Below are 26,807 nucleotides of genomic sequence, written 5' to 3' on the forward strand. Positions count from 1 at the left end.
ACTAGACGCTGCCTCTGGCCCTGGCCAGTGTGGCTCGGTCGGCTGAGTGTCATCCCATGCACCCACGAGTCACCGGTCAGATTCCCAGTTAGGGCAGCCTCAGTCCCCAGTGGGGGTGTGTATAGGAGGCAACTGATGGATGTTTCTCTCTCACATTGATGTTTATGTTTCTCTCTCTAAAATCAGTAAAAGTGCCCAGCTGATGTGGCTCAGTGGTTGAGTGTCAACCCAAGCACCAAGAGGTCGCCAGTTCGATTCCTGGTCAGAGACCAAGCCCAAGTTGTGGGCCCCATCCCCAGCGGGGGGCATGCAGGAGGTGGCCAGTTGATGTTCTCTCACACTGATGTCTCTCTCTCCCTCTCCGTTCCTCTCTCTCTCAAATCAATAAAGAATTTAAAAATACATAAAATCAATAAAAGTATATTAAAAAAAAAAAGAAGCTGCCGCCTCTGGATCACAATGAGGTACCCTGGGATGAATGTTGCTGCAGGGTTACATGCAATGTGTGTGATATAATGTGATGATTCTGTTACCTTCCTGGTTCTTTCCAAATGGCTCAATACACCAAACACGAGTTAAAAGACCTATTTTATGCACCGTTTTGCTTTTACTTGAAGATTTCTTCTTCAAACATATGTATTTTCTATATACTAATTATAATGGTGATATATAAGCAGAGATATATACTTATTTATGTATTAAAAGATGATATGGCAATTAGTCTCACAGACTTCTTATTTGGGTGTTTAATAATAAAATTCTCTAGCAGAAAGTGCTTACATTGGCTTGATACTGTTCCAGAATCACATGTCCTGGAAACTCTGGTTCTGGAATAGTTGCAAATCCCCGAATAACAATTAATAATGTTTCAAGGCCAGAAAGACGAAGCTGGTCACTATGATCTGTGGCAGCCATAAAAGCCATGCGAATTAAGTCGGCAAGATGTAGCACCAAAAAGTCATCTAAAAGATAAAAAAAAATCTTATTAAGAAAAAGAGCATGCTTGGAACTAAGATTTATGTTAAGTTTTAAATTTAATTTCATAATCTAGACTTTGTTTTAAGTACCTCTGATTTGATTTCCTGTTTTGTTTTATCGTTTGTTAAATACACACTTGAAAGCTGGATTTACTGCACCACTGTAAATACACACACACACAAAGTATCCCAAAGCAAGTAATTATACAGCTATTCAAAAACCAAAGGCAGAATTAGCATCCTTTAAAAGACTGCTTATAGTACCTTCAATAAAAATTTTGTTCAGACTTTCTGATAAAAGTACACTAGAAGGTACTTAGGAGACATTGGGTTTGAATGAATTAGTAATTTAATTATCCTTTTTACACCAAATTGATTTAATATTTCTTTAAAAAAAGTTGTTGTTTTTTATCCTCACCTGAGGACATTTTTGCACTTATCTTCAGATAGAGTGGGAGGGAGAGAGGGGGAATAGAGAGAGAGAAATATTGATGTGAGAGAGACACATTGACTGGTTGCCACCCACACAACCCCAGCTGGGGCCAGGGACAAACTGCAATCGAGGTACATGCCCTTAGCAGGAACCAAACCCGGGCCTCTCTGCTCTGCGGGCCGACACTCTTAAAGGCTAAGCCAAACCAGCCAGGGCTGAAAAAAGTTCAATGTAGTGCTTTAAATGAACTAAATTATCTTAGTTTTGCATGTCTTGCTACACATACAAATGATGGGAATATAAAAAACATTTCCCGCTATAAAATTATAAATAAAAAAATTTTTTTTATTCCTACAACACATTCTTTGGTATAATAATTCTACCAAGGAAAAACATAAGACAATCATTTAACAATGTTCCAACAATAAAATGTTTAGGGCACAATTCATCTTTACCTAAAATATGTTTGAGACTAATTCAAGGAAGAATAGCTATAGGCCACACTGAAGAAACCAACTCATCTTAGTAAGTGCCCATTACAATTTTAACTGGGAGCACAGGAATCAGTAAGCACCCATGCTACACTAATTTTATACTATCAGCATCTAGTACAGTGCTCATCACAAATAAGAGACGCAATAAATGCTGCTTGAAAAACCATTCATATTCTCAGACTGGCAACAGAAACATTTTGCTTTATAATATATTCTTCTGTCTGAGCATTTTCAAGGCATTTAGGTATGTGCATTGAACAAGTACTGAAGTGAGTGAAAAAAATCAGATATCAAACCATAACACACACTTATGTAGGTAAAAATAATAAAACAACCGAATAAAAGGTTAAAACGGTCTTAACACTGTTTACATCGAGATAGACTCGAGTGTTTTCCGAGTAATATCCATAGAACCAAAATAATCTGTAAATAAAACTGCTCTAAATTATAATTCAGAAAATAAATTTTGGGAAGTAGGTAACACACATAATACTTTCTAAGAACATGATTGTTCTCTATAAACTTAATTCATTCCATATGTCCATTAAACAAGTAAATGCCAATTTAAGAAGCATAATCATTAAAAAGATATATAAACATTAAAAATATTACACTTACAGTTTAGGTAAAATGTAGTCAGCTTCATAACTGATATGGAAGAATAAAAACTACCTTTTAGTTTTACTTTTAAAATTAATATTAAAAACATAAGCAGACAGCATTTCTACATATAATATTTGTGTTTCTTCCCCATTATTATGTACTTACTTCTTGAATCCTTTTTTTTCATTTCTTGGGCTAAAGCAATGTCAAAATGTGCGCTGTGTGCATTCTCACACTGATTAATTATCCTACAGACACATTCAGCAGCGAAGACTCTAGTAGTCCACCGGGGATTGGTAAAAAGATGAGATTTGTCATCACTTCTGGTGGTCAGAACTGGGACATCATCCCCTTTATCGCCTTCCTCTTCTTGCATTGTATCCACACAAGTTACAGTTGTAAAATCTTTTATCAAGGAAGAATACATGTAATCACAATCAATTCGAAGGTATATTTATAAAGGAACATAAATGACTTCGAATTCAGACCAGAATTACTGTTGATCAACCATACATATTTTTTTTTTTCTTTATCGATTTTAGAGTGAGAGGAAGGGAGAGGAAGAGAGAAAGAAACATCTATGACAGAGAACATCGACTGGCCGCCTCCTGCATGCCCCACACTGGGGATCAGGCCCACAACCTGGGCATGTGCCTTGACTGGGAATTGAACTGGTGACCTCTTGGTGCATGGGTCAATGCTCAACCACTGAGTCACACCGGTCAGGCTCCACCATACATGTTTTAACAATGTAAAATAAGCATGCCACCTTGGCTGGTTTTGCTCAGTGGTTGGAGCGTCGACCTGTGGACCAAAGATTCTGGTCAAGGGCATGGACCTCGGTTGCGGTTCAGTTCCTGGCCTTGGTCGGGGTCATGGGGAGGCAACCAATCGATGTGCTCTTTCACATGGATGTTTCTCTTTCTCTCTCTCCTCTTTTTTTTTTTTTATCCTCACCCGAGGACATTTTTCCATTTTTGTTCAGATAGAGCGGGAGGGAGAGAGAGAGAGAGAGAAACATCGCTGTGAAAGGGACTCATTGAGTGGCTGCCTCCTGCACGACCCCATCCGGGGCCGAGGACAAATTGCAACCGAGGTACGTGCTCTTAGCGGGGACTGAACCTGGATCTCTCTGGACCCTGGGCCGACGCTCTAACTGCTGAGCCAAACCGGCCAGGGCTCTCTCCCCTTTCTTTAAAAAAATAAAAATGAAATAAGCATGCCTATTAAATAAAGATAACAGTGGTATTTAAAGAAATGCTGTTAGAACCATTCTAGGTCAAAATAAGAAAGCTGTTAAATTATATTCAAAATGAAAAACTGAACATATACTAGATACTAGGATAATGATCAATCTCTGGTATTAAAGATCAGTGGATTGTCCTGGGTATGCTGTTTTAACACCGTGGCCTTGAATGGATTTATGAAGGTTCCTGAATCCAATGAAAATGAAAGTATTTCTTAGGATAGACCCATTGCTGTCATTATAGTTTCATATTGTCTTGATAACCAAAGTCATAGGGTAGTGAACTGTCTTCAGCATACTAACGGTTAACTCAGTAACTGTATTTAAAAGGAAACTAATACTACAAATCAAACCAATTTGTTTTTCTTAAGTTATTTTGTATGTCTACATTTTTTTAGTGTGTTATGATAGATAATAAAGATGTCACAAATAAAGTTATGGCAAAGTCCTGTCTTATGACTGAGAAGTCAACAGAAACTGAAATACATGTTTTCCTAATAAGAAGGGACAGGGCTAAACTACAAGGTATAAAGAATACATGGTAAACGAAATTTGAGCTAGTAAGCTTAGAGGTGTAAATGTACAATTAAAAAAAGACAGGTGAGCCCTGGCCGGTTTGGCTCAGCGGTTAGAGCATCGGTCTGTGGTCCAGAGAGACCCGGGTTCGGTTCCTGCTAAGGGCATGTACCTCGGTTGCAGTTTTTCCCCAACCCCGGTTGGGTCATGCGGGTGGCAACCACTCGATGTGTCCCTTTCACATTGATGCTTCTCTCTTTCTCTCTCCCTCCTACTGTATCTGAACAAAATATGGAAAAATGTCCTCAGGTGAGGATTAAAAAAAAAAAAAAAAGATAGGTGAGAGACCAGAAAAGTGTCATCAACCTGTCTATGCACACACACATTTTCTTTTAAAGGAGAAGTCCTTGTAAGTTCTTAAGTAGTGGGGATAGAAGGGAGCATTAAAGAAGAAAGATGTGGCCCTGGCTGGTGTGGCTCAGCGGTTAGAGCATTGGCCCACATACCAAAGGGTTGCGGGTTCGATTCCAGGTCAAGGGCACATGCCTGTGTTGCAGGTTCAATCCTCAGCCCCAGTTGGGGTGAGCGCAGGAGGCAACCGATGAATGTATCTCCCTCACATCAATGTTTCTCACCCAACCCCCAACTCTCTCTAAAAATCAATGAAAAATATATCCTCGGGTGAGGATTAACCAAAAAGAAGGAAAACAATAGTTGAAAGAGGAGGTCTAAATTACTGGAAGAGAAGAGGGCCATTAAAAATCAAGGTAGAGCTCTGGCAGGTTTGCACAGTGGTTAGAGCATTGGCCCATGGACCAATGAGTCGTGGGTTTGATTCTGGTCAAGGGTACATGCCTCAGTTGTGATTCGTCCCTGGCCCTGGTTGGGTTGTGCAGGAGACAGTCACTCAATGTGCCCCTTTCACGTTGATGTTTCTCTCTCTCCCTCCCACTCTAGCTGAACAAAAATAGAAAAATGTCCTCAGGTGAGAATTAAAAAAAAAAAAAAAAAAAAGTCAAGGTAGACAGTGGAGAATGTAAAAAAAAAAAAAAAACACCCAGAATTTTATAGTACCTTTTCCCTTTCACATAATTGTAGAGATCAGAGTTACATTAAATTGTAAGACTTGAGTAACTGAGCTGAGGGTTACTAAAACATAGCAGGAAGTTGTGTTTTAAAGTCCTTCAAGTTGAGGTTTGAATCCATCTGTGTGTGTCTTTGGACAATTACTTAACCTTTCTTGATTTCTCTGTGTAAAATGGAATAATACTGCCTACACATACCATGGTTAAATGGTTAAATCAGTTAAAATACGTACAGCACCTAGAACAGAATTGGTTTCCACCTTCTTTCTTCCTCTAATTTATTTTCTTTCTTACTCAAAGAATACAAACTTTAAAGATTCTAATACACCTTCTTTTCTTTTTTTAAATCTTTACCTGAGGACATTTTTTTCATTTTTTTGTTCAGATAGAGTGGGAGGGAGAGAGAGAGAGAAAGAAACATTGATGTGAAAGGGACACATCGAGTGGCTGCCACCTGCACAACCCAACCAGGGCTGGGGACAAACTGCAACCGAGGCATGTGCTCTTAGCGGGAACCGAACCCGGGTCTCTCTGGACCGCAGGTCGACGCTCTAACCGCTGAGCCAAACCAGCCAAACCAAACCACCTTCTTATCAACAATTATCTTATACTAGAAAAGACACTGGGAAATAACACTAACTCCAAACACTATTTGAAACTAACACCATTATGTATGGAGAAACTGGCTTGCTCAAAATGCTATAACCTTTGGTGAATTTTCTATTCTGTTGACTTGAGGCAATCCCTCAAATATTTATTACATGTAAGAAAACAAATGATGGAGTTACTACTATAAGTCAGTTCATCCTTTTTATAGCATAAATAACGACTCTACGTTTTAGTTTGTTTTACACAGAAAAGTCATGAGATAAATTAAAAAAAAAAAGCAGGCTTTAGTGTTAGATTTAAATACTAGCACTGGACTCCTCATTTGAAGAAAGCCACAAGCAGTTATCATTCAATTATTCACACAAGGTTGATAAACAATCAGAGTCAAACAACTTCATATAACATTTTTACTTTCAGTTTTATTATTTCCATTGGGAGTCACCAGTACTTACCAGCTGATGCAGCAAGTACATCTTTACAAAGCTTTAACCAAAAGAAAAGTTTATCCACTGCCATGGATGTGAGCATATAATTTAAAGTCTCTTTGATATCACGGCACAATTTCTGATCTGTCTCTTTGTCTAGTAAGGTCAGTAATGCTCCTTCAAGTCCTACTTCTCTGATGTTAGCATCTGACAAGAAGAAAATGAATGATCTAAGTAATACAGAAAACAAAACTGCCATATGAGAAGCACACATATTCAGTAGTTATTAAAATATTATGTGCCAGTATATTTTAAAGAACTACTCCAAATATTATGCCTTACCTTACTGAGGTCTATTTTAGCTCACAGTAAGTTTGGTATTTTTTTTTACTAATTTATTTTTGTTACAGATGTTTCTCGTTTTTCCCCCAATTGACACCCTCCTCCGGATCCCATTCCCTCTCTCCCTCCTGGCATTGTCTATGTCCATTGGTTATGTATCTTTGGTTTATCTCTTCCCTCCTCCCTACCCCCCTCTTCTGAGGTTTGTCAGTTTGTACCCTACTTCTATGTCTCTGGGTCTATTTTGTTCATCAGCTTATTTTGTTCATTATATTCCACAAATAAGTGAGAACATGTGATATTGTCTTTCTCTGATTGGCTTATTGTGCTTAGCATAATACTCTCCAGGTCCCTCCATATCATCTCAAAGTATGAGATCTTTCCTTCTTACAGCTGCATAGTATTCTATTGTGTATATGTACCACAGCTTTTTTATTCACTTATCTACTGATGGGTTCTTGGGCAGTTCCCAGATCTTAGCAAGTGTAAATGACACTGCTATGAACATAGGGATACACATATTCTTTCTGATTGATGTTTCAAGCTTTTTTTTTTTTTTTAATTTTTTTCCTTTATTGATTTTTTTATTTTTATTTTTAATTTTTTTTCTTTATTTTTCTTTAAATTTTTTAGAGAGAGAGGAAGGGAGAGATTGAAACATTGATGAGAGAGAACATTTTTAATTTTTTTTCTTTATTTTGTTTCTTTCTTTTTCTTTATTGATTTTTTTAGAGAGAGAGGAAGGGAGAGGGGGAGACAGAAACATCGATGAGAGAAAACATTGACTAGCCAGCCACCTCCTACATGCCCCCACTGGGGATTTGGCCCACAACCTGGGCAGGTGCCCTGACCGGGAATCCAACCAGTGATTTGGTGCATGGGTTGATGCTCAGCCACTGAGCCACACTGGCCAGGCGAGCATTTGGTTTTTGTCTTTCACTTTGTTTATGTGGTGTATCGCACTTATTGATTTGCAAATATTATACCAGCCTTGCATCCCTGGGATGAATCCCACTTGGTCATGGTAAATAATTTTTTAAATGGCCCTGGCCGGTTTGGCTCAGTGGTTAGAGCGTCAGCCTGTGGTCCGGAGAGACCCGGGTTCGGTTCCCGCTAAGGGCACATACCTCGGTTGCAGTTTGTCCCTGGCCCCGGTTGGGTAGTGCGGGTAGCAACTACTCGATGTGTTCCTTTCACGTCGATGTTTCTCTCTCTCCCTTCCTCCCACTCTATCTGAACAAAAAATGGAAAAATGTCCTCGGTTGAGGAAAAAAAATAATAATAATTTTTTACATGTATTACTGGATCTGATTTGCTAATATTTTGTTAAGGATTTTGGCATCTATGTTCATCAGGGATATTGGCCTATAGTGTTCTTTCTTTGTAGTGTCTTTATCTGATTTTGGAATTGTTTGGTATTATTCATGGTACTGTATATTATCTTTTTATGCAATGTTATATTGAAAGATGAGTCTTTATTGAGTTACTGATATGTTTTCCTTAAATTTGATAAACATTTTAACCCAATTAACATTAAATACTTAAACTTTTATACAATGTTTTTTGGTAGGATTATTAAATTTTCTCTCTAAATTTGATTCAAATAAATAATCATAATTAAGCTTTCCTTACTTTGGTAAGAAAAAAGTTTTCCTTTATTAACATGAAGAGTAAAACTCAGACAAAAAACAACTACATATAGAGAATAGTGTTTAATACGACAACTAAGCCATTGTGGAACTAAAGAACACTACTAAATTAACATAAATTACTATACAATATTCTCATTGCAAAGTAATAAAGCATCTCAAGGAGAAATATAAGCCTTGATCTAGCATCTATTTCCTCTAATTCTGTAAATGCTAAAAGAGTAAATTTTCTCTTGGAAGATTTAACTCATCTAGCATTTATGAAAGCATTTTCTAAGGATTTTTCTACTATTAGACTATTTTAAAACAGGAATGATCTTTTAAAGTTTGGAAGAAGGTGGTAGGAATGTTTCCAATTAGGGGTCTAAAGAGACAGAATAACTAATGCAATGTGTGAGTCATGACTGATTCCTAAGTTTGGGTGGGGTTGATGGGTGTAGGAAGAAGTCATAAAAGACATTTTTTTGATAACTGGGGAAATTTGTATGAGAATTACACATTCTATAATGTTACCAAGTCATTGTTAATTTTATTAGGTGTGGAAATGATGTGTAGTCATGTAGGAGGAGGTTCTTCTTAGAAAATGAAAACTGAAGCATTTATGGGTGATTCACTTAGGGGTATAAACAGTCATGATGCTTGTAGCCTGCTTTGAGATGGTTTGGCAAAAGGTTTGCATGTGTGTATGTACCGAAAGAGAGAAATAGATACAAAATGAGTGTCATAAAAATACTAAGTAGGTGAAAGGGGTCGTAGGTTTGATTCCCGGTCAGGGCACATGCCCAGGTTGTGGTCCTGATCCGCAGTGGGGGGCATGCAGGAGGCAGCCAAACAATGTTCGCTCTCATCGATGTTTCTATCTCTCTCTTCTCACTTCCTCTCTCTCGAAAATTAATAAAGAAAAAAGATTTAAAAAAATACTAAGTAGGTGAATCTATGTGTTCAATGTACATTTCTTTCAACTTTTCCATGGGTTTGAAAAACTCTAAAATTTTAAGAAAGTAATTAGACATGAGTTCTTTACTATAATTTTACTTGTATAGCTAATTCAATAATTCTAAGAACACGTACTAGCACATGGACACAATCAAAGCCTAAAGCAACAGATGTAGATAATTCAAGTGGTGAATATAAACCGAAGGACACTTGGGGAGAATATCTCACATAGTTAGGAGATTAAAATTTTTCTGGTTAAGGTTAAGTAATTACAGAATAGCTTTCAAATGAGAGGTACAACCTGTTTGATGACTACTAATCCACCGGTTCAGCAATGCTGATGAACTCAAACCAGAGCAAAAGTTTTAACAACACTGTTCTTTAAAAAAGCACAGCATGGCAGTAAACACATCACAGATCTGAGAGCGTTAGGTATCAGAAAGCTTTGTGAAGTCTGAGACCTAAAAGTATGACAGCACTTTGTAAACTATATATAAAAGTATGATATCATTACTATTTTTGTAGGCTATTTGAATTTATATGCCTGTTTAGGTTACTCGCATAATTTTAAAATGAAGGGATATACAGGGTGGGGCAAAAGTAGGTTTATAGTTGCTTGTATGGAAAAAATTAATAAATAATACAAGAATAAACTGTGTTTCACATACTTATAACTGTAAACGTACTTTTGCCCCCACTCTGTATACTTAAAACAAATCTTACTGGCTAAGAAATCCTTCAATTCAACTCTAAAATATAGAGAAAGAGGCATAAACACCCTTTAACTTGAAGTAGACTCATCTGTGGTAAATTTTATTAAATGAAATTTTGGGAGAAGAAAGGTCCATATAAATTACTTAAGAGCTAAATACAATGTCAACTGACTACTGTGAAAAACCTTGCTCTAAACCCAATGGCTCTCAAATGTCAGTATACATTAACACAGGACTGTAAAAACACAGCTAACAGCCCGACCGGTGTGGCTCAGTGGACTGAGTGTTGTCCGTTGAACTGAGAGGTCCCAGTTCGATTCCCAGTCAGGGCACATGCCCGGGGTTAGGTTGCGGGCTCGATCCCCAGTAGGAGGCGTGCAGGAGGCAGCTGATTAATGTATCTCGCTCACATCGATGTTTCTAGCTCTTTCTCTCTCTCTAAAAAATTCAATAAAAGCATACTAAAAAAATAAAAAAGCCCTGGCCAGTTTGGCTTAGCTGCTGGAGCATCGGCCTGCGGACCACAGTCCTGGGTTCAGTTCCCACTAAGGGCACGTACCAAAAACATAAATAAATTAAAAAGAAAAAAAGCACAGATAACAGACTGCTAAGCCCCATTCCCAGATTTCTGGTTTAGTAGGTTTGGTACAGGACCCAACAGTTTGCATTTCTGACAAGTTCCCAGGGGAGGTGGATGTTGCTGGTCTGGGGGCCTAAGTCTGAAAACCAGTGTTCTAAACCAGTAAGATCACTGGTTAGAATGATAACTGTTAGCAATTCCCTTGTAGCAGGTTTAAGACATATTATATATTTACTTATAAATTTTGTTTCAAAACTCATGTTTACACATAAGATTTAAGATGAAAAGAATCACTTGAGCTGGAGGTAATGTTGAGAAAAAGAATTACCTGGAGTCACCTCTTCTCTGCTATCCTTAGCAAGCATAACAGCATGTTCTGAAACTTCAGCTGCCTCTCTCTGCACAAGCTGACGTAAACAAGCCAGTACTGCTCTTCTCAGTAACAAATAGGGACTACAGAGATTCACCTGAAAAATACCATTCGGGAACTGAAAGAGCTGGAATTCTTGCGAGCACTCAGTAACCCCTCCTGATTCTGTCCCATCCATTATTGGGCTGGATGCAACTTACTAAATACACAGAAATTCAAATTATTCTAGTATACATTTTTTATTATGTAACTTAGAAATAACTTATGGAATAATGTACTTGGTTATGCAATATTCATAAATCCAAGCAGAAGCCTCCAGTTTATATGAGCAAAAACAGTTTTGAGATAAAATAATTAAAAATGTATCTGCAGTTTATACATTTGTACTCATGCAACTGCATTATAATTTTTTATGATTCTCAAAGTAGAAATTTACACAAATCTATATAAAGCAATATAGTATACTGGTTAAAATGGAGGCTCTGGGGTCAAACTGTCTCAGTTTGAGCTGTGTGACTTTGGGCAAGTTATTTAGCTTCTCTGTGCCTTAGTTTCCTCATTTGTAAAATGGAGATAACACTAACCCCATCTCACAAGAATGTTGTAGAGTTAATACAAAGAAACAGACAAAAATGCTTAGCACAATACCTGGCAAATAGTAAATGCTCAATAAATGTTAGTTATTATTAATTCAAGTCTTTAGCAATAGTATTTTATTCAGATGTCATACAGGGTAAGTAAACGCATTTTCAAATAAAGGCAGAAAGAGTTTTACTCAGAAAACATATTCACCAAAAATGCTCTCCAGAGATATTATAGATAGCAAAATTTACATATATGTATATTTACTTGTTTATGGATCTATATATGTACGTACATAGGTATGTATATATCTTAAAAATATAGAATATTTCTCCTCAGAATGACAGACTCAATATATATTCTTTTTACTTAGAATCGTTTAAACAATGTAAATCTCAATAGGTTGTGTAAATGATGACTGGTGATATACCTTAAATAAGCAATTAAAATAAATAAATGTTTTCTGGATACAAATTCCTACTCAGTGATTTCATAAGGAGAATAAAGTATAGATTTTTAAAATTTTATTTTGGTCTAAATATGAAAGTAAAGACCAGTTTGGTATAATTTAAGACAATGAATATGTGTCTTACAATAGTAATTTTCCAACTAAAATTTGAGAAATAATGGCATAATTCTTATAGTGATCTTTTAGATCTGGTGTGTAAGGGGGGAAAATGGACTGAAGTAGATAAGTTTGCTGCAAAGAGCAGAGGCTAAATTCTGAAAAAAAGAGGTGGTGGAAGTTGGTTTTTTGATATACAGGAAGAAATATGCAGAGAGAGCTAAATCCTAAATTTTATCAGAAGCCGAAAGACAGAAAAAGTTTGTAAATATATCATCAGGGAAACATATGGACAGGAACTTCTCAAGCCACATCATGAAGTCAAAAGCGGGAAGAGAGGAATGTCATTCACAAAGTCCCAAGGTAATGTCATTCCACTCATGTTTAAGAACTCTGTTGTCAGAAACCAGTACACAGAATAACAGAGAACTTAAAGTGTAAAACATCATTCATGCCCGAGATTATGGCTGTATTTAACAACAATGACCAAAAAAAGCACCCTACAAGACAATTTTAAAGATAAGTTAATGAATCTACTAGTTATTTTAACCAGAGTTCTACAAGCATATACTTACTACAAGGCAGGTGCAGCATTATTCAGGCTAGTCAAAGAATCTTTTAGAAAAAGCATGCTTAAAAGTACTCTTTATTTATTCGGTAGAAAATAGACTGAAGGCTGTCACACAAAGCAAAATGGGATGCTTACTACCTCCACGTCATTCTCCAGCATTTATAATGGCAAGAGGAATAGAGTGGGTTAAGGCAAACAGACCAAACAGGCAAAATACAGAAATTAAATCAAAATGCAATTACAATTCCTTTCTGAAATGAATACATTAAATAAAAATGATGCAAAATTAAGTGCAAGGAGTGAATATACCAGCTGGAGAAGGTTAGGGAGGGGTTTGTTTTTTTACAATGGTATTAAATAAACACCATGTAACATGCTACACATACTGGATTTTGCATTGATAGTTAGCTTAAACAGAGATGCAGAGGAAAACAAAAACATCTACAACCAAAAAAAAAAAAAGACAAAGAAACAGCACTGCAAACCTCAAAAAAGTTAGGAATTGAGGGTCAGGGACCTACCAACACAGAATTATCCAACAAGATCTCCTGCACAAAAACAAATGACAAACCAGTCAAGACAAAACCAAAAGTTAAATAGTAGGATGACTTTGACAACAGTCAGCTAAGAATTAAAATACAAATGTTGACAGAGCTCTATCATTAAAACTGGCTTAGCTTCAGCTTTAAAAATACGCCATAAATACTTCATTTTCCCACTTAAAATATGAGTTGAGCTAAGATCCTGAAAGCAGTCAACTCAAGACACAAAGATATAAAATATACAATAATTTTAAAATGTACATTTCTGTAATTAGGTTTTCCTTTGGAATCTCTCATTAAAGCTGCAGTAACAAAACCATGTCAAGTAGATCAAGTGTGAGAGGAACGACCTGGACTGCATCCACATGAACAGGTGTCCAGCAAGGGACAAAGTTTATGGTCTATTTCATCATGAGTTAATTATAGATTTTTTTTACTCTTAGAAGCCAAAATTTAAAACTAAGAATACTCAGAATTTCTAGTGTAGCTAAGGTTAAGTTCAAAATAGAAGTTAAATAGCATGCAGTTAGAAGAAAGTCCTTTCCACTAAGATTCTTTCTTAATGATGAAATGCATTCTGAATATTCAGGGAGTTTCAATTAATATGAAAACATTTCATGCTAAAAAAATTAATTTTTTAGTAGAAAAAAATCTAATCATAAAGCTGTGAAATAGGAAAGCAAAAGTAATTTCCTTACTATAGGGAATACTTTAAAATATAATAATAAATTCTATCTAATAAATTTAGAAAAACTTTAATAACCAAAATACTAAGATACAAAATTAACATACTATAGTAACAGCAATTTTTGAATAATTTCTGTGTAAGAAAAAGTAATTTTACAGCTTAAATATTATGACTGACATGAATAAGATTTGTACTGTTACTTCTGATTTTCTCAACTGTTCTGAATGTATCCACAAGAGAAATTTGATAATAATCTCTATTCTTTATACGTATGTAACCTTTCTCATCTAGGATAAGAATAATAAGTTTGATCAGACCTAATTCACCAATAGTAGTTAGTTTTGCTCTTTCTTTCTTTTTTTTAAAATAAACTTTATTTAATAAACAAATTCATGTAAAGTTAAAGAAATTTTAAAAGGCTATTAGTAAAAATTTCCCACTACAATTGAAAAAGAAAAAGAATGGCAGCAACATTATATTTAATTGGAGAGTGAAAATTAGACCAATTTGTAAAGGAGTATATATTTTTCAATAGTTGGTTATGGGAATGGTTCTTTAAATACAAGAGCAATATGCCTGGGGAAAAGTCTTGAGTAGTAAAGGTAAAATCCTTTTCCAGTAAGTGCTATATTCTCTAATATGTTTGGTTCCAGACAGAAACCAGTTTCTACCAGAGAAGTCAGTCATATACTCTTTTTAAGAGTCTTACAGAATTATGAGTATCAAAATCAATATGAAGCCCTGGCTAGTTTTGCTCAGTGGTTAGAGCGTCGGCTCAAGGGCCTAAGGATTGATCCCCAGTTAAGGGTATGTACCTGGATTACAGGTTCAATCCCTTCCCCCTGGTTGGGGTCATGTGGGAGGCAACCAATCGATGTGCCTCTCTCACATTGATTATTTTTCTCTCTCCCTCCCTCCCTCCCTCCCTTCCACTCTATCTAAAAATCATTGAAAAAATATACTTGGGTAAGGATTAACAAAACAACAACAATAACAACAAATCAATGTGAAGATAATAATCTATGTTTAAGGTATACATTGAGAAAATAAAAACAACTGCTACTTATAAGTGGTTAGTAAGTGCCTAGGACATGTGTCTTTATAGGCGCATATGTGTATTCGTTGTTTTAGACAAGGGATCTGAAGCTGGAAGAGGTTGTGGGACTTCCCTAGGGACACCTAACCAGCAAGTGGCAGAGTTAGGAGCTATTCATAACCATAAAATCAGTATGCAACAATGAAATGAGGACTAGACAAGAAGTTCAGGAACCTGGATCCTAGACTTATAGCTTACTAGTACCTAGTCAAATTATTTGACTTTTTGGTCCTCAGTTTATCTTTTTATTGAGAAAACTGTTTTTAACAATGTTTGAGGTTCTTTCAAGGTCTGAAATGCTGCATATTTTTCCTCAAGGGTGAAAATAAAAGGTCTGTCTAAATGAAGTAATGATTTTCAACTGTCATGTTACTAGTGGGAGTGTATGATAAACATGCAGAGGCAGAAAAAGTTAAAAACAATGGTGTCAAGCCCTGGCCGGTTTGGCTCAGCAGTCAGAGCGTGGGCCCACAGACCAGAGAGACCCGGGTTCGGTTCCCGCTAAGGGCACATACCTCAACTGCAGTTTGCCCCCAGCCCCAGTTGGGGTCGTGTGGGTGACAACCACTCGAAGTGTCTCTCTCACATTGATGTTTCTCTCCCTCTCACCCTACATTTCAAGATAAAGTGCAAAAATGTCCTAGGGTGAGGATAAAAAAAAACACAAAACAAAAAAAAAAACAAGCAATGGTGTCAAGTTTTCATTCCAAATGTAATAATTTTTGAGGCAATCTAGACGGAAACTGGTGATGCTCAAGGAACATCTTAAATCACTGATGATTAAGAGGTACCTCCTGCCCGACTGGTGTGGCTCAGTGGTTGAGCATCAACCCATGCACCACAAGGTTGCTTGTTCGATTGCCGATCAGGGCACATGCCCAGGTGGTGGTCCCGATCCCGAGGGGGGCATGTGGGAGATGGCCAATCGATGTTCTCTCTCATCAATGTTTCCATCTCTCTCTCTCTCTCCCCCTTCCTGTCTTCTAAACAATAAAAAAAAAAAAAGAAGCAACTCATATTCATTAGACTCATTAGTAGAACCAAGATATTGATGCATATACTGCTGGAGTATTAAAGGAAAATGTTATGTGCCCATTTGGGAAGGAAAGAACGTTGTATGTAATAATATGGAATAGAGAAAGAAGAAAAAATGTTACCACAATTTTTTTCATGTCCTATAATATTTATATAGTACCTGGGACACTTAAGCCACACAATACATGCTTACTAATTAATAAATAAATATTCAAAACATTAAGTTCGCCCTGGCCGGTTTGGCTCAACGGTTAGAGCATCCGCCCGGGGTCCAGAGAGACCCGGGTTCGGTTCCCGCTAAGGGCGCGTACCTCGGTTGTAGTTTGTCCCCGGCCCTGGTTGGTTGTGCGGGTGGCAGCCACTCGATGTGTCCCTTTCATGTCGATGTTTCTCTCTCTCTCTCTCTCTCTCTCCTCTCTCTCCCTCCCACTCTATCTAACAAAAGTGGAAAAATGTCCTCGGGTGAGGATAAAAAAAAACAAAAAAAAACCAACATTAACTTCAACATTAATGGGAGAAAAAATAATCAATATACGAGAAGTTTAAGATATGATTATATAAAATTGGTCCCCAACTCCCCCCAAAAAGACTAAAACTGAGGGAAAATAGCTATTATACTCAGTCTAGAGAGTAATTAAAATAAACAAGTTTCCAATATAAGAAAGTAAAAACTCATTTACAATGTTATACTTACACAGAGGCAGCTGACCAGGCTAGACAAGTTGACATGTCGCGGAGCAAACATATGAAGCTGCTGAAGGCAAGAGATGGCCTGAGCCTGCACGAGGCAGTCCGGGTTATCTTGCATCACTGCACAACCCAACAGACAGGAAGTCCTTAAGGCAGAAATCGAAGTACTGTTACCTAAAATGAAAGCAGACAGTTTTTAATAATTGGCCTATAAAATCATTATTCTTTAAACATAATTACTGGGTTAAATTTTTCTCCCAATTTTATTTATTTTTGTTTAAAAATTTTTTTCTTTTTAAAAATTTGTTGTTGTTGTTGTTCACACAGAGCAGGAGGGAGGGAGAGAGAGAGAGAGAGCGAGAGAAGCATCGACATGAAAGGGACACATCGAGTGGCTGCCACCTGCACAACCCAACCAGGGGTGGGCACAAACTGCAACTGAGGTACATGCCCTTAGTGGGAACCGAACCCGGGTCTATCTGTCAACGCTCTAACCGCTGAGCCAAACTGGCCAGGGCAAAAATTTTTTTTCTTTTATTGATTTTAGAGAGAGAGGTAGGAAGAGGGGCAGAGAGATAGAAACATCAATGAGAGAGAATATCGACTGGCCACCTCCTGCATGCTCCCCACTGGGGATCAGGCCCACAACCTGGGCATGTGCCCTGACCGGGAATCAAACAAGCGACCTCTTGGTGCATGGGTCGACGCTCAACCACTGAGCCAAATTGGCCAGGCTTTTTCCCCAATTTTAAATGTAAGAATCTGTGAAGTAAATTTCTTCTACAAAAGCAGGGGTTATCCAGTTGAAAACATTTTAGATGACTATTAGCTATTCTTAGTGTGAAAAGTTTATGGCAACACAAATCATTAGGTAAAAAAAACCCCACAAAACCTAATACTATCTGTAGATTATACCAAATTTCATGAAAAGTAGAATTAGAAATTTTTAATAAATTTAGCCCTGCTTATATTAGTTGAGAGCTACTTTCATATATTAACATAATTTAATGTGTATTTGAATAGATAAGAATATCTGAGATTTTGGATGTGGTCATTTATTTCTTAAGAGAGATGAAGAGTTCTTTAAACTATTCTACTTCACGTCTGTCATTTTAATTGTTAAGAGAAGCATTTTTAGGACATACCAAATATTTCTAAATATGTACTCCTTGTCTTTTCAAGGTATGAGAAATCAGACTGGATGGCATTTATTTAACAAAATATAATACTGAGCACCTACTACATGCCCATCACAAAGGCTTTTAAACTTTTCCCTCATTTGATAGAGGAGAAAAACCAAAGCCAAGAGATGTAAGAATTTCCCCAAGGTCACTCAACTAAGTAGTGGTAGAGCTTAAATTAAGTATCATAGTTTCTATGTTATTTTCCTATCATGTCGTCACTCAGGATTCAGACTTCTCAATATATTCTGCCAATATATTTGAATAGAATATTCTGTTAAAATTCACTTCAATGATAGGCATTTGAGTCAATCATAGGACTTGAATTCATTTTTATGTGTATTTTTTAAATAAAACATTGAGAAAACAGCTACGCATACCTTGTAATTCTGGACCTAATGTAGTAATAAGGGCATTCAAACAACGGCCGAGACTTTGGTGAACTTCAGCATGAGTAGGAGGCACATTTAACAACAACATTATAATAAGAGAAAGGGTAGGTTCCACATGGATATGATAGACTGGGCCAGCAGAATCAATGATCAGTGACAGAGCATGTAATGCCCAGGTCTGTGAAGACAGAAAAAAAAAATGTTACAACAGCACTGAGAAACATGAACATAATGAATTATTCTTTCTTTGAAGCAAGTGATAATGTAATGGCAAAGTAAAGTATTTGTGTGCTACTTCTAACTTGGAAAGAGAAATGAAGAACTTTAAAAGTTTTTTATTTTATTTTATTATTATTTTTTTTAATCCTCACCTGAGGACATTTTTGCATTTATCTTCAGATAAATTGGGAGGGAGTGAGGGGGAAAGAGAGAGAGAGAAACATTAACGTGAGAGAGACACATCGACAGGCTGCCACCCACATGACTCAAACCAGGGCCAGGGACAAACTGCAACCGAGGTACGTGTCCTTGGCGGGAACCGAACCTGGGGCTCTCTGGTCTGCGGGCCAATGCTCTAACCGCTAAGCCAAATCGGCCAGGGCAGAACTTTAAAAGTTTAAGAAATCTTTCTCTTTAAATATCCAGTAAAAAACAACTGAAAGACAATCATCTAATTTAGAATGGTATAGCCCTGGCCGGTTTGGCTCAGCGGTTAGAGCGTCGGCCCACGCACCAGAGTCCCGGGTTTGGTTTCCGCTAAGGGCACGTACCTCAGTTGCAGTTTGTCCCCAGCCCCAGTTGGGGTCGTGTGGGTGGCAACCACTCCATCTGTCTCTCTCACATTGATGTTTCTCTCTCTCTCTTCCCCCCTCTCTCCCTTCTACTCTATCTGAAGATAAATACAAAAATGTCCTTGGGTGAGGATTAAAAAAAAAAGTTTAATTTAGAATGGTATATTAGGATATATCTCAGCACCAAGAATTCCAAAATAATGTCTGGCTCTTTAGCTAAGAGCTTGAACTAAATCTAGTTTGTTGAAAAGTGTTTATTGTTTAATCTATTATAGAAAATGAAAATTCAAGTTTTTAAAAAATTCAACAAATCTATAACTACATGCAATAATATGAACACATTTCTCAAACACAATGTTGAAGAAATCCAGACAAGAAAGAGTACATACCATATGATTCCACTGATATAAAATATACAAAAGCAGGCAAAATTAACACGTGCTGTTGCAAATTAGGATAGTGGTTATGTTGGTGGGAAAGGTAGTAACTATAAAAGAACATGAGGACAGTGGCTTGGGCACTAATCGTGTTCTGTTTATTAATCTAGGGGTGGTATGCATAGTGTATTCAATTTGAGACTTTATTCACAGAGATGAACACTGACAGGTGCATTTTTGGAAATGTATTTATGAAATAAATCTATTTGTAAATATATAAAAATAAATACATATTAAAAAATATATTTATATTAAACAGACAAATAAAATGCCCTAAGCCAAATCTGGTCTGGCAGCTGTTTTTATAAAGTTTTACTGAAACACAATCACGCTCATTCGTTTATGTATTATTTATGGCTGCTTTCCTATTAATGACAGAACTGAGCAGTGACAGAGACTATATGAATGAAAAGCCTAAATAATTTACTATTTCACCCTATTTTTTTCCTTTATTGATTTCAGAGAGAGGAAGAAAGAGGGAGGAAGATAGAAACATTGATGAGAGAGAACATTGATTGGCCGCCTCCTGCACACCCCTCACTGGGGATTGGGCTCACAATCTAGGCATATGCCCTGATTGGTGCATCGGTTGATGCTCAACCACTGAACCACACCAGCCAGGCACTATCTGACCCTTTATAGAATAAATTTGTCAACTCTGGTTTAAATGAAATAAGATTGGCCATATTATGATAACCACTGAAGTTGGATAATGGGTATAAAAAGGTTCCTTATAGAATACTCTCAACTTTTATGTATGTTTGAATTTTCCATAACAAAAAATATATAAAAAGTTGTTCCTCCTTTTTAGGGTGTAAAGAAAGCTTATAGTACTTTAAATGCTACAAAAATGAACTCCTGTTAAGTGAGAGACAGCAGCAGTCAAGAAGAGTCAGACTTGATGACACTAGAAGCCATGAAAAGAAGTATTTAAATTAATTAACAAAAAAAACTATTCAATATAAAAGTATATGTGCATTCAGAACAGGTTTCTTGAATGAGAAGAGGAATATAATACATAGAAGTAAAAAGTACTGTACAAAAAAGAAGGGTGAAAGAATGGAACACCTTATAAATCAACTCAGTTAAGTACCAGATGATGTGCAGGAGACTATTAATAATATGATAATTCAAAGAATGAAAGCTTACTGTGGATGAGGGATATTGACGTTTGGCAAGAAGGTGGTTAAAATGGATCACAGAAGACAAAGATTTTGGATTATCAGATAGAAACAGGGAAAAGAGCAAAAGAAAGAATATAAGTGCAGATATGAGAACGACATGTATGGGATAAAAGTAGGTAGATCATCTTAGAATACCAGTACTTTGGGGTAGTAAGAGAGAAGGTTCCTGGGTCAGCTGATGAATCTTGAATGAGAAGTTCATTTAAGAAGCAATAAGCAGTTTTTCAGTAGGGAAGTGGCAAGATGAAAGACTTTCAGGAAAACAAATTTGGCTTCATATTTAGGGAGAGTTGAAAAGAATCTAAAAGTAAAGTGACCAGATAGGAGGCTACTACAGTAAATAAAAACACATGGGAGCCCTGGCCAGATAGCTCAGTTGGTTGGAGCATCATCCTGATGTGCCAAGGTTTCGGGTTTGATATTGGTCAGGGTACACAGAGAAGGCAACCAATGAATGCGTCAGTGGGTGGAACACCAAATCAATGTTTCTTTCAAATCAATAAATTAAAGAAAAGACACAGGAAACAAATATAAGGGTAGCAAAAGAGCAGAAAGAGTAACAATCATTCAAGATTTGATTAAAATATCAGGAAAATGATAATTTTGACAGAAATGCATAAGCTATGTACAATATAGTAAATGGTTAAGAACATGGATTTGGAGTCTATGACTTGTTCTTAACCTGAGTTACTTAATTTCTGTAAGCCTCAGTTTTCTTTCTGTATAATATACAGGTGATATACACCCTAGATTACTGTGAGGATTAAATATATTAATATGTTTAGAAGAATGTAATATAATTCTTGGTACCTATCAAGCTCTCCAAAATAGGAGATGTTTTCATTAAGAGGGCAGACAAACTTATTCTCAGAAAAAGATACTAAACTTGACATTAGACACTGAGTGTGATGTAAACATAGTGAGATTAAAATTTTGAAAATTCATCATGATTAAAAATGGCTTTGATATTTACTGAGAGGGGAATTATTTACAAATTACTAATGGTCAACAAAAACATAATCTGCATTATTTGCAAATCATGAATTTCAAGGAGAGTGTCACATGAGGTACTTACCTGCACATCAGGAGAAGTGCTGTCCTGGGACAAAGTATAAAGGATTCCCACACAAGAATTCAAATGCTGAAAACTTATTCCTCCTAAATACCTATGGAGTGATCCCAAAGCCAATGAATGCCCTGTTCTGGTAACCACGTCCCTTGCTGATTTCAGTCTGTAATTATGGAAATGAAAAGAAATGATAACCACTAAAGTAAAACTATTGCATGGTACTGTCACTTAGGCAAAACTTTTTGCATGAATAGTTTCAAAATTCAGAAATATTTTTACTGTTAAATGATAAACAATTTCAGCCCTGTCTGGTTTGGTTCAGCTATAAGAGCACTGGCCCGTGGACCAAAGAGCTGCGGGTTCGATTCCGGCCAATGGCACATACCTCAGTTGCGGTTCATCCCCGGCCCCAGTCAGGGTCGTGTGGGAGGCAGCCAATCAATGTGTCTCTCTCACATCGGTGTTTCTCTCTCTCTTTCTCTCCCTCTCTCTCTCCCCCTTCCTCCTGCCCTCATACTCTATCAAGATATATGGAAAAATATCCTCAGGTGAGGATAAAAAAACCAAAACAAAACCAAACAACAAAAAAACAAACAAAAAATTTCAATGTCTTTCAGAGATACACACACACTAAATTTATACGGAGGGCATTATTACTTTATTAAGTTACTTTTTAAAAACTCACATTGCTGAGATCCTTTATTCCATATATTTTATTTTAGAATTAAATATAGTAGATAAATTAATATTTATTAGGAATTTTCTTATGTATTATACGCTCATTTAAGTGCTTTCCATTGTCCTTTAATCCTCCCAACAACCTTGAGAGTCATACTATTATCAGTTCCTTTTTACATACGAGGAAACCAAATATGATAGCCAAAGTAACTCTTAAAAAGCAACCAAATATTGCCCGTCCGGTGTGGCTCAGTGGTTGAGCATCGACCCATGCATCAAGAGGTCACTGGTTTGATTCCTGGTCATGGCACATGCCCAGGTTGTGGACCAAATCCCCAGTGAGGAGCATGCAGGAGGCTGCCAATCAATGTTCTCTCTCATCAATGTTTCTATCTCTCTCTTCCTCTTCCTTCCTCTCTCTCTAAAAATCAATAAAGAAAAAATAAATTAAAAAGTAACCAACTATTAAATGGAAGAGTTGGGATTTGAACCAAATTAGTAATATGACTCCAGACTTCAAACCCTTAACCAAATCACACACATATTCACTAGACTAAGTGCTACCTGCATCACTACCACCACTACTAATATAACTTTATATATATTACTAGTCTCACCATAAACTTTTATTTGTAGTTATTTTATTTTTTTCATTAATTTCTTATTTATTATCTCATTTATCTTAACATTCTTAAAGTAGGCAGGGCAGTATTAACAATAATTTGTACCCAGTTTTGACACATAGTCTAGGAATATTAAATGAGAAATTCACTTACTTGTCAAAGCTAACTTGAGCTAATGAAGCAGTAAAAGGTCCCTCATTGACCACTTGGGCTAATCTAGCCCACGCCTCTGCAGCTGCACATCTCAAGAGGGGGTTGGGACTCTCTAAGGCTCCCATCACTAATGCTAGGGTAGGTCTTCTCATTTCTTCTGGACCCAAATTTCCCTTGGAGCCAGCCACATACTGAAATATGTAAAAAACAATCCAAACTTATAATTGCAATGAATTTTACCTAATTTGGAATGTATATTCTGGTTAAGCAAATGTGTTCATACTCGGATTACTACTTATAAAACTAAAATCAGAACACAACTCCAATGAACATACAAACATAATTTGACTTTTTGTGACAAAGTACTTTAGAATTTTCATCCTCCAGGCACACAATGTGGTGATCAATTATCACTATAGTATATATTAATAGTCAGAAGACTATTAATAGAGATTTCCAATAAAAGATATAATTAATGAAGCCTATTACATTTCACTTGGAAACTGTAAGTTATAAATATTAACGAGCCAGATTTGGTCCATAGGCCATAGTCTGCCAATCCCTGGTCTAGGATATTAGTCTCAGTAGGTTAAGGCCTGGCTCTAACACAAGTTTATCTAAAGTTTTATATGATGAAAAAGTAAAAGTAAAATTATAAATCATAAAACATTCTCATCAGGAGATTAAAAAAATATTGGGGGGGGGGGGCAGCGATAGCCCTTTAAAAATACCTTCCTCCAAACTACTTAGTTGACCATACATTTAAAAAAAGAAAATCAGCCCGGCTGGTGTGGCTCAGTGACTGAGCGTCAACCCATGCACCAGGAGGTCATCGGTTCAATTCCTGGTCAGGGCACATGCCCAGGTTGTGGGTCTGATCTCCAGTGGGGGACATGCAGAAGGCAGCCAATCAATGTTCTCTCTCATCAATGTTTTTATCTTTCTCTCCCTCTCCATTCCTCTCTCTCTAAATCAATAAAGAGGGCCGGCCAGTGTGGCTTGGTGGTTGAGCATTGACCCATGCACCAAGAGGATGCCAGTTCGATTCCTGGTCAGGACACATGCCCAGGTTGTGGGCCAAATCCCCAGTGGGGGGCATGTAAGAGGCGGCCAATCAATGTTCTCTCCCATCGATGTTTCTGTCTCTCTACCCTTCTCCCTTCCTCTTTCTCTAAAGCATAAAGAAGCCCTGGCCAGTTTGGCGCAGCAGTTAGATCATTGGCCTCTGGTCCAGAGAGACCCAGGTTCAGTTCCTGCTAAGGGTGCATATCTCGGTTATAGTTTGTCCCAGCCCTGGTTGGGTTGTGCGGGTGGCAGCCACTCGATGTGTACCTTTCACGTTGATGTTTCTCTCTCTCTCTCTTCCTCTCTCCCCCTCCCACTCTATCTGAACAAAAAGTGGAAAAATGTCCTCGGGTGAGGAAAAAAAAGAATAGAGAAAAAAATTTAAAAAAAAATCAATAAAGGAAAAAAAATAATAAAAATAAAGAAAATCAAGCAAACATTAATTTTTAAAAAATAGAATTAATTACCTTCAAGAAACTAGAAACCGAGGAAACGACATGTAACTGAACTACTTGCTGACGAGCTCCTTTTGTATGCTTTATACTGTCCAAAAGCTGTTCCACTATAAGAAGCCTAAAATCAGAAAGAAAAGATTTAAAAGTAAATAGAAGACAGTAGATTTGTTCATCAAGATAAAGTCAAAGGGCAGTAGTACTGTTTGTACTGCTAATTTATTTTGTTGCATTATTTTGTTGGTATTACTAAAATATTGAACATACTGAAGCATTTTCGGAAAACATAACCAATTAAAAAATGTTTTAATTATGTGTCATTCTGACAGTGGGGGAGAAGCATTATTTTGTGAAAACAACAAATGAATGTATCACTTAAAGATTTACTTGGGAAAATCCAACTATTTCAGCAATCATTTTTTAAACCAAGGGTATCTCAGAAGTTAATCGCATCTATTTTTGTTCTTAATAACTGAACTTAATTGGATTCAAATACAATACTTCATTTTAAAGGGAGCACCAACTTATGGCATCTGTATTTAATAAGAAGCATTAAATATAAATGAACCCCTAACTGTACTAAAATGTATTTGGATATGCACAACCAATGGACACAGACATTAGGTTGGGGAAGCAGGAGCGGGTGGGAGTGGGGAGGAGGGGGTCAATGGGGAAAAAAGGCGGACATCTGTAATACTTTCAACAATGAAAAAAAAGTACTTTTAATCATACTATAGGGTGTCCCAAAAAATGTACATACACTTTGAATAATTATAAATTCCAATGGGTTAAATCTGAAAAGAAAGAAACATCAATTGAGCTATCAGCTTTCAAGTGTGCATATATTTTTTGGGACAACCTGTATATACAGCACAACATTAATTTGTGGTTTTCTCATTTTCTCCTGACTGTAATCAGACCTGACAGAACCCTCAATTTTTTCTCTTTAATACCAAATCATAACAGAGCTCTCAAAAAACAAACCAAAACCAAAACCAAACAACAAAAACCGACCTGGCCGGTTTGGCTCAGCAGTTAGTGTGTCAGCCCACGGACCGGAGAGCCCCAGGTTCAGTTCCCGCTAAGGGCATGTACCTTGGTTGCAGTTTGTCCCTGGCCCCAGTTGGGGTTGTGTGGATGGCAACCAGTCGATATGTCTCTCTCATATCAATGTTTTTCTCTCTCTCCCTTCCTCTCTATCTGAAGATAAATGCAAAAAAATGTCCTCAGGTGAGGATAAAAAGAAACAAATAAATAACAACAACAAAAACCATTTTGAATTTTCAGGTACATGGAGATGACTTTTTTTTTCTTTTTTATTTATTTATTTTTTTATCCTCGCCCAAGGACATTTTCCCATTTTTTTGTTCAGGTAGAGAGAGAGAGAGAAACATCGATGTGAAAGGGACACATCGAGTAGTTGCCACCCGCACAACCGACCAGGGCCGGGGACAAACTGCAACCGAGGTACATGCCCTTAGCGGGAACCGAACCCAGGTCTCTCAGGACCGCAGGCCAACGCTCTAACCGCTGAGCCAAATCGGCCAGGGCGACTTTTTTTTCTTATACATTTTTTAAAAATTACAGTTGACATTAGATTAGTTTCAGAGGTATATAGCATAGTAGTTAAAACATTATATAACTTATGAGTGGTTAAGTCTCGTACCCACTTGGACCATACATAGTTATTGACTCTAATCTCTATGCTATACTATACTTTACATCCTGGTGACTATTCTCTAATTGCCAAATTGTACTTCTTAATCCTCCTTTTACTTTTCCCACCCATTCCCCATGCCCCCAACCCCCCTCTCATTTTGATAACTATCAAAATATTCTCTGTATCTATGAATCTGTTTCTGTTTTACTTGTTTGTTTTTTAGATTCTACATATAAGTAAAATCATACAGTATTTGTCTTTTTTTCTGATTTATTTGACTTAGCATAATACCCTCTAGGTCCGTCCAAATGGTAAAATTTCATTATTTTTTATGGCTGACTAATATCCAATGTATACACGTACCACACCTTCTTT

The 26,807-nt window shown here is 36.9% G+C and overlaps 1 protein-coding gene across 7 annotated transcripts in view; it reads right to left on the bottom strand.

The window, feature by feature from the left end:
* Window positions 1-26,807, bottom strand: part of HEATR5A (HEAT repeat containing 5A) — a 125,345-nt gene that overhangs the window by 29,139 nt on the left and 69,399 nt on the right. For 4 of the 7 annotated variants that reach the window (XM_036258927.1, XM_036258918.1, XM_036258910.1 and 1 more), the window contains exons 17-27: window positions 24,788-24,893; window positions 23,256-23,446; window positions 21,808-21,964; window positions 18,309-18,498; window positions 16,752-16,921; window positions 13,218-13,244; window positions 10,937-11,075; window positions 6,416-6,595; window positions 2,673-2,912; window positions 2,523-2,552; window positions 781-962 (exon numbers count right to left, since the gene is read on the bottom strand). In XM_036258927.1, coding sequence (XP_036114820.1) covers window positions 781-962; window positions 2,523-2,552; window positions 2,673-2,912; window positions 6,416-6,595; window positions 10,937-11,075; window positions 13,218-13,244; window positions 16,752-16,921; window positions 18,309-18,498; window positions 21,808-21,964; window positions 23,256-23,446; window positions 24,788-24,893 — 1,612 coding nt within the window. The remainder of the gene's footprint in view (window positions 1-780; window positions 963-2,522; window positions 2,553-2,672; window positions 2,913-6,415; window positions 6,596-10,936; window positions 11,076-13,217; window positions 13,245-16,751; window positions 16,922-18,308; window positions 18,499-21,807; window positions 21,965-23,255; window positions 23,447-24,787; window positions 24,894-26,807) is intronic. The other 3 variants (XM_036258945.1, XM_036258936.1, XM_036258953.1) reach the window with 3 other exon arrangements.

The sequence above is a fragment of the Molossus molossus genome, unplaced genomic scaffold (assembly GCF_014108415.1).
Source record: "Molossus molossus isolate mMolMol1 unplaced genomic scaffold, mMolMol1.p scaffold_m16_p_1, whole genome shotgun sequence".
Taxonomy (NCBI): Eukaryota; Metazoa; Chordata; class Mammalia; order Chiroptera; family Molossidae; genus Molossus; species Molossus molossus.